This window comes from Metarhizium robertsii (assembly GCF_000187425.2).
Source record: "Metarhizium robertsii ARSEF 23 chromosome Unknown MAA_Scf_3, whole genome shotgun sequence".
Classification (NCBI taxonomy): domain Eukaryota; kingdom Fungi; phylum Ascomycota; class Sordariomycetes; order Hypocreales; family Clavicipitaceae; genus Metarhizium; species Metarhizium robertsii.
Window position 1 is genome coordinate 1,511,997 of NW_011942171.1, and position 12,183 is coordinate 1,524,179.

The 12,183-nt window shown below is 53.0% G+C and overlaps 4 protein-coding genes across 4 annotated transcripts; 2 read left to right on the forward strand and 2 right to left on the reverse strand.

The window, feature by feature from the left end:
- Positions 1-279: 279 nt before the first annotated feature.
- On the reverse strand, positions 280-1,603 carry MAA_07395 (uncharacterized protein; the record flags this gene model as incomplete). The annotated part of the gene is made up of 4 exons (XM_007825393.1): positions 280-347; positions 402-1,136; positions 1,206-1,463; positions 1,573-1,603. 4 exons carry the CDS (start codon positions 1,601-1,603, stop codon positions 280-282), a joined length of 1,092 nt encoding a protein of 363 aa, XP_007823584.1.
- A 525-nt stretch (positions 1,604-2,128) lies between these two features.
- Positions 2,129-3,520, reverse strand: MAA_07394 (PQ-loop-domain-containing protein; the record flags this gene model as incomplete). The annotated part of the gene is made up of 5 exons (XM_007825392.2): positions 2,129-2,334; positions 2,404-2,453; positions 2,509-3,025; positions 3,224-3,323; positions 3,407-3,520. 5 exons carry the CDS (start codon positions 3,518-3,520, stop codon positions 2,129-2,131), a joined length of 987 nt encoding a protein of 328 aa, XP_007823583.2.
- Positions 3,521-5,605: 2,085 nt separating this feature from the next.
- MAA_07393 (nuclease S1) lies at positions 5,606-6,669 on the forward strand (the record flags this gene model as incomplete). Its single annotated transcript, XM_007825391.1, has 3 exons — positions 5,606-5,672; positions 5,766-6,425; positions 6,485-6,669. 3 exons carry the CDS (start codon positions 5,606-5,608, stop codon positions 6,667-6,669), a joined length of 912 nt encoding a protein of 303 aa, XP_007823582.1.
- Positions 6,670-9,544: 2,875 nt separating this feature from the next.
- Positions 9,545-10,994, forward strand: MAA_07392 (ribosomal protein s17; the record flags this gene model as incomplete). The annotated part of the gene is made up of 3 exons (XM_007825390.2): positions 9,545-9,840; positions 9,902-9,987; positions 10,045-10,994. 3 exons carry the CDS (start codon positions 9,545-9,547, stop codon positions 10,992-10,994), a joined length of 1,332 nt encoding a protein of 443 aa, XP_007823581.2.
- Positions 10,995-12,183: the final 1,189 nt, after the last annotated feature.

Here is a 12,183-nt window from a genome sequence, read left to right on the forward strand (position 1 = left end):
CATTTTATACCCACCCTCGTGTGAAGGGAAACTCACTTCTACGTTTGTGGAGGTCATGAATGAGAAGTACGAATTACCATTATGTTTATTGCGGTTTCTTGAATCGAGTGAATGGTGAAGGAGTTGGCTGTATGCCAACGCTTGTGTGCAAGTCTAGAGTTCTGACGTGGTGCAGGGTGGCACTCTTGGTTTCTGCAAGTTTGCGTAATGGCCTGTTGTTTGGGAGGTATCATCTATTTTAACTTGTACTTCTTCTATACAGTATATAACCAGAAACTCCTAAATGAAGCCCTTGAGAATAGCAGCCTCGGCATTGAGTATGGAGGAGCCGGCGGCGCCGATGACGGCTATAGAGCGGTTAGTCAAAAACTTGCCGTGGCGGAAAGAAAACAACAACTTACTGTTGTGGCTCAAGGCAGTAAACTTGAGGTCAAAGATGCCGCTCTCGTCCTCCCGCACCCGTCCCACGCTCACGGTATACCCGTTGCCCAAGTCCCGATCCAATCTCGGCTGCGGACGGTCCGCCTCGTCAAACACCCAGATGGCAGGGCTCGGCGCCGAGGGGCAGCCCAAGGTCTGCGCCTCGGAGACGTAGTTGCGCAGCGCGGCCTTGCACTCCTCGGCCGAGGGGGCGGGCTGGCGCTCGAACTTGAGGCTGACGCAGGCCGTGTGGCCGTCCATGACGGGGACGCGGTTGCACGTCGCGGAGACGCGGAGGCCCTGCTGCTCGATAAAGGCGGACTGCGAGCCGTTGATCTGGCCTAGGATCTTGCGCGCCTCCGTCTCGAGCTTGTCCTCCTCGCCGCTGATGAAGGGCACCACGTTGTCCATGATGTCCATGGACGACACGCCCGGGTAGCCTGCGCCCGAGACGGCCTGCATCGTGACGATGGAGACGGTTGTGATGGGGCCAAAGGCGGCCTGGAGCGCGGCGAAGGGTCCCACGAGCCCTATCACCGCGCAGTTGGAGTTGCACACCAGGAAGCCCCGTTGGAGTTTGTTGGTGCGCCGCTGGTGCGGGATGAGGTCGAGGTGCGAGAGATTGACGGTCGGTACGACGAGCGGGACGAGCGGGTCACGGCGGTGGTTTTTGGCGTTGGAGAAGATGGGGATTTCGGACTTGAGGAACTCTTGCTCTTTGGGGGTGGTGGTGTTGTGTTAGTCTGGGGGGCACGTCATGATGGTGGTTGGTTTTTGGTTCGTACCGATTTCACCGGCGACGTCCGAGTCCAGGCCCGAGAAGACAACGTCGCAGTCTTGGAATTCGCTGGCCTTGCATTCGCGGACAACCATGCCGGCGGTTTCGCTGCTCATGGGGGAGGCTTGTTTCCATCGCACGGCGTCTTTGTACTTCTTGCCCGCGGAGCGCGAGGATGCCCCGACGGCGTGGAGCTTGAGCGTCGGATGATTGGCGAGGAGGAGGATGAATCGCTGGCCCACGGAGCCCGTGGCTCCAAGGACGCCTGTGGTTGTTAGTTGGATGGCATTGAGGTGCTGCGTGGTGAGATGGGATAAGATGTCAGTTCTGGGGGAGGAGGGGGGGGAACAAAATGGGAACGAATCGGGGCTTACCGCATTTTTTTGTAGGCGATTGTGTAGCCATGCTTGACGGTTCCCCTTTGGACAATAATTGATTGTCAATGGGTGGGAGAAGAAAGATTATGCTGGGAGGAATATGATGTGGTTTCTTATGAGTCAAGACGAGGTACGTGGATGATGCCCATTGCCGTTGCGACTTTTTGATGGAACCCCGCTGTTCTCGTGCCCCGCCATCGGAGGTGGCTTCTGCTCCTCCCCTACTCAGGCGGGCGGGCGAATTGTTGTTTTGAGACATGGCTCTTTTCCACGGTGGATTACATGGCAGCGTGGGCGCCAGTTTCTTTCAACCGGTTGTGCAACTAGAATGTGCGCTTTGCAGGTTTAATCAAACTATATTCCTTCCTCCTACTCTGCAAGACTCCTGGTCATGCTCCAATGTCTCCTCAATCTTTCGATGTCCAATTATGTACACGGTACGCCTAATAATGCAGATTATTCCCACCCATATTGCTCAAACTACTTGACAATTGAAATAAAAAGTTTCAAAGGACACTGACAATACATGAAACACGTGACGACGGACTATCCCTTAGGCCAAAGATAGCCTGCGGGCATTGTCGCCGTAAATGCGAAACTGCACAAAGATGGTCGAGTCTTCAACCATGGTGCCCAGAGAGCCCAGCAGCCAGGGCAGCGTGTTGAGCAGGTAGTCCTTGTTCTGGGAGTACGAAATAAGGCTCAGCCCGTACGTCAGGTTTCCAGTGAGGGAGAGCATGAAGAATAGCAGTGACAAGCCTGCATGTGGTGTTAGTCCCGTGACCAGATGCCAAGTGTGCTTGTATTACAATGACGGTAGTGGCTCACCCTCGCAGGACTTTTCCTGGTAGTTTTTGAAAATCTGAGGCAATCTCGCGCTTTGAATTCTCTTAGCATCGTACCGATTCCTGTCATCTTGTCGCATCTTCTTACCAGAGATAAAACAGCGCGCTGACATAGCCCAGCGCCAGTCCAAACTTTGCCTTAAATTCATCTTCTGTGGAGGGATCTGACACCCCACCGTCGGGGATGCCGTTGTCGCCGTCCCAAATGCCGGCCTTGTAGGAGACGAACCACCCTGCAAATCCAACCACGTAAATGGCGGTCAGCCCAAGCACGTTATTCAACCAAGGTCGCCGCTCTAGCGTCTCGTCCTGGCCAGTCACCACCTTTCGGATCGGCTCGAGGGCAGACTCTCTGTGCGTATCGCGCCGGATCAGCGAGCCCGGGAGATCGGTCGAGCTTCGTCGGCGCCGTCCTAGGAGAGGAGAGTCTTCAGATGCTGCAGCAGACAAGTAAGCTCGGTCTTGTGCAGCTCGGCGAGCAGCGGCGCGTCGCTGAGCGGCTTTTGCTTTGTAATAGCCAGTCTGTGTGATGAGGATGGCGTCAAGGAAGCAAAAGTACACGGCCAGTGCAATGGCGCTCGGGGCCAGCTTGGTGAAGAGGGCTCCTGTCAGGCGGGAATGGTTAGACAACGTCTTCCTCTTTTTTTTTTTTTTTTACGTGCATCCAGAATTTTGTGCAGACCACCGTGACGCTGTGTCTTGGGGAGGGGATTAGAGACAAGCGTCTGGAGATCGATCACGCGAGGCTGTGCTGCAGCACAACAACCCTTATCAGTGCGACGCAAAATTCCAATTTGACTTGCCTACGAGATTAGACACATCTCCCAGGAGCCAGACGATCAAAAACGCCATGCTCAGTCCCTCGGCGCTCTTTGCCTTGTAATTGGCAATCAACTGGGGAAGCTGCCGGGGGAAACAAGTCAGTGACCTCCTCGTTCGGGGGCGGGAGAAAGGACTGTCAAGAAATGATACCACGCTTTACTCACCAAGAGACAAATCCATGCTGTCAGGCTAATACTTCCGAATATTCCAGAGAGCGCTTGGCCCCAGGACATGGAGGCTCCCATGGCGACAAAGGCCGAGGGAGCGATGGAAACCATATCGCAAACTGATGCTCTCTAATGACGTCGAGAAGTCTCCGCGCGAGTTGGGCCAGGACGGAAAGGTTGAAAAGACAGGAAGCGGGAGGGAGATACGAGATTGAAGGGTGCAAAATGTGGCGGCGGAGGAGACGACAAATGGTCTAAGCTTGGTGCTGTTTGGGTTGGCGGCACTGGCACTGTATTATCTTGGCTCACGAGATCAAGGGGCAGAACTAGCGAGTTGTAGATATCTGGGGAATTCAGGTCTCGGGGAAGAGCAAGCACTTGATTGAGCCCATCCTCCACCAAGAAACAAGTTTACGAGCAGGTACTAATGTCCAGACCGCAGAGTCAGCCGGATGGCTCTTATCGCTGGATCTGGGGGAAGTTGATGAATATAGCGGCGCTGATTGGCTGGCCCTTGCTATCGGTGTCGTCCGGCTTCGGGCGTGTGACGCACATTGGTGCAGCCCAGTGCGTGTGGCTGCTAAAACAGTGGAGTAGTTTGGGACAATCGTATCAACGCTCGCGAGCTCGGCCGGGCCGTCGCTACACAGCTGCAACGTGGGCATGCAACACATATGCCAACTGAGTCGTGGTGATACCGATGGCTGCTGATTTTTTTTCTTTCTCTTCGACAATGTTATCTCGACAGGTTCATCGCTGCAAATGGTGCGTTCCGCCAGCCATGTTCTGTTGTACGACATGCCCCTGCAGGTGCAGCATGCCGCCGTCCAACCCACCCCGTGCGTCTTCGGGTAAGGTCTGGTCAGATGTTGTCACTGACCCCTTCTGGTGTGTTGAGGCTCTAGGCAGGTATCTGTAGGGATGTGTATCCAATAAGAAGCTACATTGTAAAGGATATATATATCTAAGTACTAGCAAATTAAGTGACAATAGAAGTCCCGATAGAAAGGCTCAATATAAATCGCTATTATTATGCGGAAATCTAGGCTGCCACTAAAGTCACCCGAGGTCACCAGCTGCCTGCAGGGGTGTTGTGGGGTCCGTGACCTTACTGGAGCCTTAACACACCAGAGGGGATGGTGGTTTTGCTTTGAGTACGGAGTAAAGTACTTAGACTTAAGTAGGGTGGGATTCCATGCACCCAAACACCCACAGGCTCTGTAGCTCTGATCACGGTTTACATGCATCTTGTGGCTTGAGGCGACATCCAACAGCCAACAGGTGCCAGGTCAGCTCACTCAGAACTCCGCATGTCAGCACAGGCGCAGGACTCCGATAGTACACATGTGGCTGAGGGTGGCTGATGGCTCCCGCGTGGCACAGGACCACCTGACCACTAATACCTAAAGTACCTAGGTAAGTACTTAAGTCTAAGTAGGTGAGCAGCACCAGACGACCCCGCTACTCGAAGATGCCTAAAGCACTAGGTACGGTGGCCGCAGCCCACATACTACTACCAACCCGGGTACCTAGTGTCTGAACTTTCAAGCTGCAAGCACGAAGTATAGCAACAATACGGCATATACGACATGGAATGTCTAAACGGAACGCTCCTTCCATGTGCGTCGCCAGCAGATGTGCCAATAGTGCCAATGCATGCGTCGTGGACGAATGACCCAGCTTGCCAATGCCATCAATTGATCTTTGCATTGACTTTATTTATAAACTGCCCGCCGCCAGAATGCAGCACTGAAACCTTCCACCCCATTGCTGGCAAGGGCCGTAGATGCCAACTGGTAAATTTTGAACTCGTCACCGCTGCTGCACCCAGGTCCCAGGGCTGCATGCAATATATTGCAACGCCGTTTCACGTGGCATGCCGCCATCCCATTGATTGGACTCGTGTACTCCGTACGGAGACCTCTGTCCACGTCTGTCTGCCTCATCGCTCTGCCAACCCATCACAACCACCACCGCCTTAGACCTGGTTGGGTCAACAGGCAGGGTCACTTGGGCGGCGGCCCAGACTCAAGCGAGTGCTAGTGTGCACGCGCCGCACCTGAGACTCTGACGCGTCGAGCTGGGCTCTCTCGGGCTCGCCTCTGTCCTGGTAAAGCATTGGGGATATAATATCGTCGCTGGTTCTAGTGCTTTTCCCCGCTGTCGTTTGAGACTCATCAAAGCATCCATATCATCATGAAGCTGTCGGTTGCCGCTTTAGCCTTGGGCCTTGCATCGGTGCCTGGCACTGTTGGCTGGGGATGTACGTTGCAACATCCATGATTGAACAACCGCGGACGGGAAAGTCTCGCAGATGGCGCCGCCTTCAAAAGCTAACAGTTGTTGAAATTTGCAGCCTTGGGTCACATAACCACCGCCTATCTCGCCGGTCATTTTGTCGCCAACACGACAGAGGCCTTCTTCAAGGACTTGTTGCGTAGCCAGGACGACGACTACATGGCCAAGGTTGCTTCGTGGGCTGATTCCATCCGCTACACGAAATGGGGCCGATTCACAAAGAACTTCCACTTCATCGATGCGCACGACGACCCGCCTCGGTCGTGCAATGTCGATTTCGACCGAGACTGCAAAGAGGACGGATGTGTGATTAGCGCCTTGGCCAACTACACCAAACAGTCTCTGGACTCATCTCTACCCGCGTGGCGCCGTGCCCAGGCCGCCAAGTTTGTCATTCACTTTGTCGGCGATTTGCATCAGCCGCTGCACAATGAGGACGTGGCTCTTGGCGGAAACCGCATTCATGTGTTGTGGGATGGGAAAAGCTTCAACCTCCACCATGTCTGGGATACCTCTATCGCTGAGAAGTGGATTGGCGGCATGCGCGGCAAGCCATATCCCCTCGCCGAGAAATGGGCCAACCAGCTTGCCGGCGAAATCAACGACGGCAAGTTTGCTACTGAGAAGGGGGCGTGGTTGAAAGATCTCAACTTTACTGATGCCATCGAGACGGCCATGGCTTGGTCTAGGGAAGCAAACGCCTTCGTCTGCACTCACGGTATGTGGTGACTCGGGAAGCCAAATATTGCGAGCATTCAGAATTAACGTGCCAAATAGTTCTTCCAGAAGGCCCCAACGCTATTGTAGGTCAGGAGCTTGGTGGCGATTACTTCAAAAAGGCCGGTCCGGTCATTGAGAGGCAGGTTGCCCGTGCCGGCTTCCGAATGGCGGCCTGGCTTGACAAGATTGCCGATGGGTTCGATGCCGGGACAAAGGACGAACCGGTATCATTAGAATTGTAGAATAGGCGAATAGACCAGATGACAAAAATGACAAAAGACATCTCTGTCGTCTGAGACTCGGTTACAATTCTGGCCTGATTTCCTCGTGTTCAAATACCATCCGGTTTCGCCTTTGGCCGCTAGGTCCAAGATGGCCGTCTCAAATTTGACAATCCGGCAAAATGGCGCAAAGGAGCATCTGTCAGTACCGCATCCCCAAAGCCTCCAGGCATAAACAAAAAGCTCCCATTTATGACATCAACGAATGGTTCGGTTTCTACGCTGGCAACGCTCTTGCTTCCGAACACATGGGCTAGCAAACGTTGGCCTAGATTGTAGTCACAACCACTTGGGACGAACAATGCTACAAGATACATAGGGTCTTGCTCCCATGGTTCCTCCCCATTAATGCCGTATTCATCGTAGTCCCGACACCTGCGGCCAGAACTGTTACAAGTCCAAGATGGCTGCAGGCATGGTCCTGTTTCAAAGTTGCCACTCCTTGATTCATCCGGACCGGCTACATTTTCGAAAAGGGGGGGATATGAAGGGAAATAGTAAGAGCGGAAATATCCAACTCGAATTCCATTGACAAATCACATCCCAATGTGCCGTAGGTCTCGTGAGGTTCATCTGTCAACTTTGGTGTCGGCCGGGGTATCAGGGCGAAGCTGTGGCGGCGCAACTAGGTAAGCCAGCGTGAAGGCCTCGCACGCCAGTTTGAGCCATCATATACCAATACCAACTAACATATTATGAGGAACGGGGAATGAGGAAATACATTTGAAAATTTCTGTGTTGTCGGTGCTGTGGATAACAGAGCTCACCAAACGTCGGGATTTTGAATACCTCATGTAAGAGCTCCTAAACAGACGATCACGTCCGGCATAATTCAGTCCCGGAGGGTTCGCCGGTGGGCCTTTAAACAAAAACGAAGAAGAGAAACGGAAGAAGGAAAAAAGTGGAAGTTGCATTGAGACGAGATGGCACGGCGGAATTTTCGTACTCAATTGGCAGCCGAAAATGGCAAACCGGAAGTTTCCATCTGATGTCCTGTATTGTTGCCACCTTACTCCGTCAGCATGGAGAAGGAAACCGCCGATCATACATCCCGCATTGGGACCCAGGAAAACTTTTCTACTGTAGAACGCCAGGGGCAAGTTCGCCGGAAGGCCATCGCGTCAAAAGTATGTCATGCGGGAGGTGTGTATTGCAACAGGGACGAGGCAGCAGGCCTCCCATGTGATGGATCGCATGAACTCGATCAACTCTGCGACAAAATCCGGACAATCGACCGAAAAACAAAAAATAGATTAAAGTAAAAATAAATGAAAGAACTAGGTTCATGCGAACAGCCAGTGTCAAGTCCAGGCGACGAGCCGTTCATCTGCAGTTGCTGTTCATGACTTCAGCCTTCATCCAGTCTGGACTCGGAAAGCGGGAAAGCGGCAGGCAGGCAGGCAACGGTACAGCCGGCGCCAAAGGTAGAGCCAGAGCCGACGGCTTTTGCTAGCTTGTTCGACGGTCTAGTGGTGCGACGGCCTAACAGCCTGGAGAGCTCGCCGCTGGCCACTGAAGGAAAATGTCGAGCGTGGTCACGATGCACTGGCCGTCTTGTTCGAGGTCTGATTCACGGGGATGATGAGGCGAAACGTGCATTGCCTTGGAGTTCGTTCCGAAAGGCAAGTGGCTGTCGTCATTGCTCATGTCGAGTTTTGATTGGCTCGGCAAGCGCCCCGCCATGGCAGCCGGGGCAGGGGCCGTTGAGAGGCTTGAGACAATCGGAGCGGCAAACCCACTTCCAACCTCAACTCCTTCTTGGAGCCCTCGCGCATTTCCGACGTCTTTGGCTTGACTAGCCCTGCGTCAACATCACGCCCCTAGAATGTCGACGAGGGCGAGGGCGCCACGATGGATGCACAGTTTTCACACGCACTTGCAGCTGCAAACTGCGAAGAGATGCCGTATCCCGTGTCGACTTGAGGAGAGAGGCAAGTGTCTTTGCTCTCTCGTCCCAACGGCGTTGACAAGATGATTTTGTTTTCTTCCACCACCAACAATCAATATCCAACTAGCTACCTGCGTAGCCTGATGCTCCGCCTCTCTGTTCCTGTCTGCTTTCTTGGGGTCCCTGCCCAGTTATCATTTGTCATTTGGTGTTTGTCTCGTCTTGTTCCACCGCACGCTAAGACGAAAGACGAAGCATGTCGGACGGCAACGCTACCCAAACGCGGAGGCTCAGGTGCAGTGGTAATGCTTCTTTGCCGCTCCCTGAGTTTGAGCCTGCTGTATGATCATCTCTCCGTCTGCGAACGCGTTTTCTCTTCAAGCTTAACGAGAAAAGTACTCCCTCATTCACCCCCTCCCCTCCCTCCACCCCCAAAGGGCGAACCGTTTGATCTCCGTATCTGTGGGTGTGGTGTGCAATGAAGCTGCCTGATGGATATTGCTCATACTTTTTTCGAGCCGATATTCCCCTTACACGAACCCGATCTCGAGGACCCTCCCTGCCCCAGGCCGGCTATCCGTCTCATTGCTCCGTCCCCTGTCCTACCTAGATACTTATAATAGAGGTCTTGGCATCCGCAAGAGTATTTGGCCCCATTATCTCCCCGTCCTTATTGTGTCTGGTATTTCCTTTCCTCTCTCCTCATTCTTTTCTCATCCAAACTTTTACCGCTCCTTTGGTGACTCGCCGGCCGTGTACCTCTGTTTGCGGCGAGTGACTGTGTGCTGTATCCATTCGTTCCTTGCATTTCCCACGTACTCTCCTTTTTTACTCTTAAATTCTTTATACTGGTCTGGAACCATTTATTCTATTATTTCATATTTACATGCAAGGAAAGCAACATACAGCGAGGAGCTTCTTAGTCGATAACAAACCAACACCAGAATCATGCATATCAAGACCTTAGTCGTTGCCCTCGTGGGCGTATCTGCCGCTGTCGAAGGCGCTGAGATTGGACGCAGATCTCCCTTTTCTCAGGCCTTGGAGCGACGACAGCGAGGCGGAAACGGAAATGGTGGCGGCAATCGAGGTGGCGGCAACAATGGCGGCAACAACAACAACGGTGGCAACAACAACAACAACGGCGGCAATAATGCTCTAGTACTAAACGCCAATGTCCAGCAGGAAGGCTCTGAATCCGATGGCAACAATCCCGGAACTAATGGTCAAGCTGCCTCAGACACGTAAGCTGTTCTCGGGGTATTATGATCAAGTCGCGAATATAAAGTCTAATACGAGTCACAGTTCCAACAATAACTTCATCAACTTCTGCGAGGGCCAGACCTTGACCAACGGCAAGCAGATCGGCCGTGGTTCTTGCAATGGAATTCGTAAGTTTGCAGCAAGATAACCTCAGCGTATGTGTCTTTTGTCTAATGTTTTCGTAGCCATGGGTGAGATTCCAGCTACCCAAAATATGGTTTCTAGCATTTTCATCAACCCCAAGAATGGTGACAACCTGCCGGCGAATCAGGACTTTAAGATTCAAGTTAAGTTGCTGAACTTGAACGCTGGTAGCTTCACCAATGCCACATCTACGTACTACTCTGCTCCTCAGAAGCTTGGTGCAAATGGCAACATCATTGGTCACACTCATGTCACTGTCCAAGATACCGGCCGAGGATCGAATCCCACGGAACCTCTCAATCCCACCCAGTTTGCCTTCTTCAAGGGTATCAATGACGCTGGTGATGGGAGGGGCTTACTGAGTGCCGATGTCGCTGGTGGGCTTCCAGCTGGAAACTACCGCGTGTGCAGCATGTCATCTTCCTCTAACCATCAACCTGTGCTGATGCCTGTTGCCCAGCGTGGTGCTCAGGACGACTGTGTTCGTTTCAAGGTTTCTGGACAGGGCAATGGAGGCAACAACGGAGGCAACAACGGCGGCAATAATGGAGGCAACAATGGAGGCAATCGTGGACAGGGCAACCAGGCCGGTCAGGGCAACCAGCAGGCCGGACAAGGCAACGGCGGAGTGAACAATGCCCAGCAGCGTCCTAACAGACAGGGTAATAACGGACAGGCTGGCAATGGCCGTCAACAGGCTGGACAAGCAGAACAGGCCGGCAATGGCCGTGAACAGGCTGGCAATGGCCGTCAACAGGCTGGACAAGCAGAACAGGCCGGCAATGGCCGTGAACAGGCTGGCAATGGCCGTCAACAGGCTGGACAAGCAGAACAGGCCAAACAAGCAGAGCAGGCCAAACAAGCAGAACAGGCCAAACAAGCAGGGCAGGCCGCCAATGGCCGTGGACGAGGAGGACAGGGCGCAAACGGCAGTGGACAGGCTGGACAAGGGGGACAGGGCAGTCGTGGACAGCGAGGCCAAAAATTGTAAGGGCAGAGCCCAATGCTGGCAGCTGCCGAGGTGGCGTCCGCCCTCCTGATATTCCAGGACACCGGTAACAAGAATGGACCTTCAAGTTAATGGGGATACGTTAATGGCAGGAGCCGGGGCCGTTCAGCAAGTCTGCGGCCAAGATCCCAACGTCTACGTGGGCGCTTTGAAGAGGGGACCATTACCGATGGCAAAGCGACTGATTGTGATGGCCAGTTCGATGCTTACACAACAGAGCTAGCGGGCAGATAGAGCGTCAGTTCTTCAGCTTATTGACCCTACAAAACGAACATTGTTACGCATTTTACGCATTTTTCTTTTTTTTTTTTTTTTTTTTCTTCTTCCAATTTCTTTGCGCCACTGGTTCACACGAAAACTGCGAGGCTGGTACGCAAATAACTCACGCTATTGCCTATTATTCGACGTATCTGTCCGTCATCTATACTGTCGACTACGGCTACGGAATGAGTTGGCAACCAAGACTCGCGATTTACTTTCTGGCTGTTTTCATAGCTGCAAGAAGTCTTGGAGTTCAGATGGGAGGCTACGATTTTGCGGGCTGGGCAGAAGATGCTGGTGGTGGATGGATAGAAAATTGTGTTGAGCTTGAACTTTTTGGGACTCCTATAGATGTTCTTTGAGGCAGAGGCGGCTTACAGAAGTTGGTCTTGCCTTGGCAATGGCTAGGGAGAATCGGGTGGTTTGCCATGGGTGCAGTGTACAGCTACGTGGTTTGCCGGGCGAGATCAGATGATGATGGGGTACGATTTTTTTCCTTTTTACTCGCTACCCTAATTTTCTATAGAAATTGATGAATTTTTCCCTTTTACGTGGTTATATCTTGCCCCCTCGCCCCATCGGTCCTGGTTGCCATGACTGGGCCGGAAAGCCCAGTTTGGCATGCCTAGTTGTGGGATTGTGACAATGGTCCCTGACAGATGATCAAACGAGTCACGAGTAGGAGTTTGTCGTTGCCGCCAGTCAAGGGACTTGGCTTCTGTGCAATCTGAGACAAGACGGGGCCGGCTGGACGACACCAGTGTCGGACCCTAAAAGCAGAGCAGTACGGAGTAACATGCCGAGATACTAGGTGGGTTGTTGTGGCGGCGAGCGCGTGGACTACATATATGTATCGTAGTTTCCGGTTACGTCCGTGATAAGGTCTGGTGTGACGATGGGTGCTTTTGTC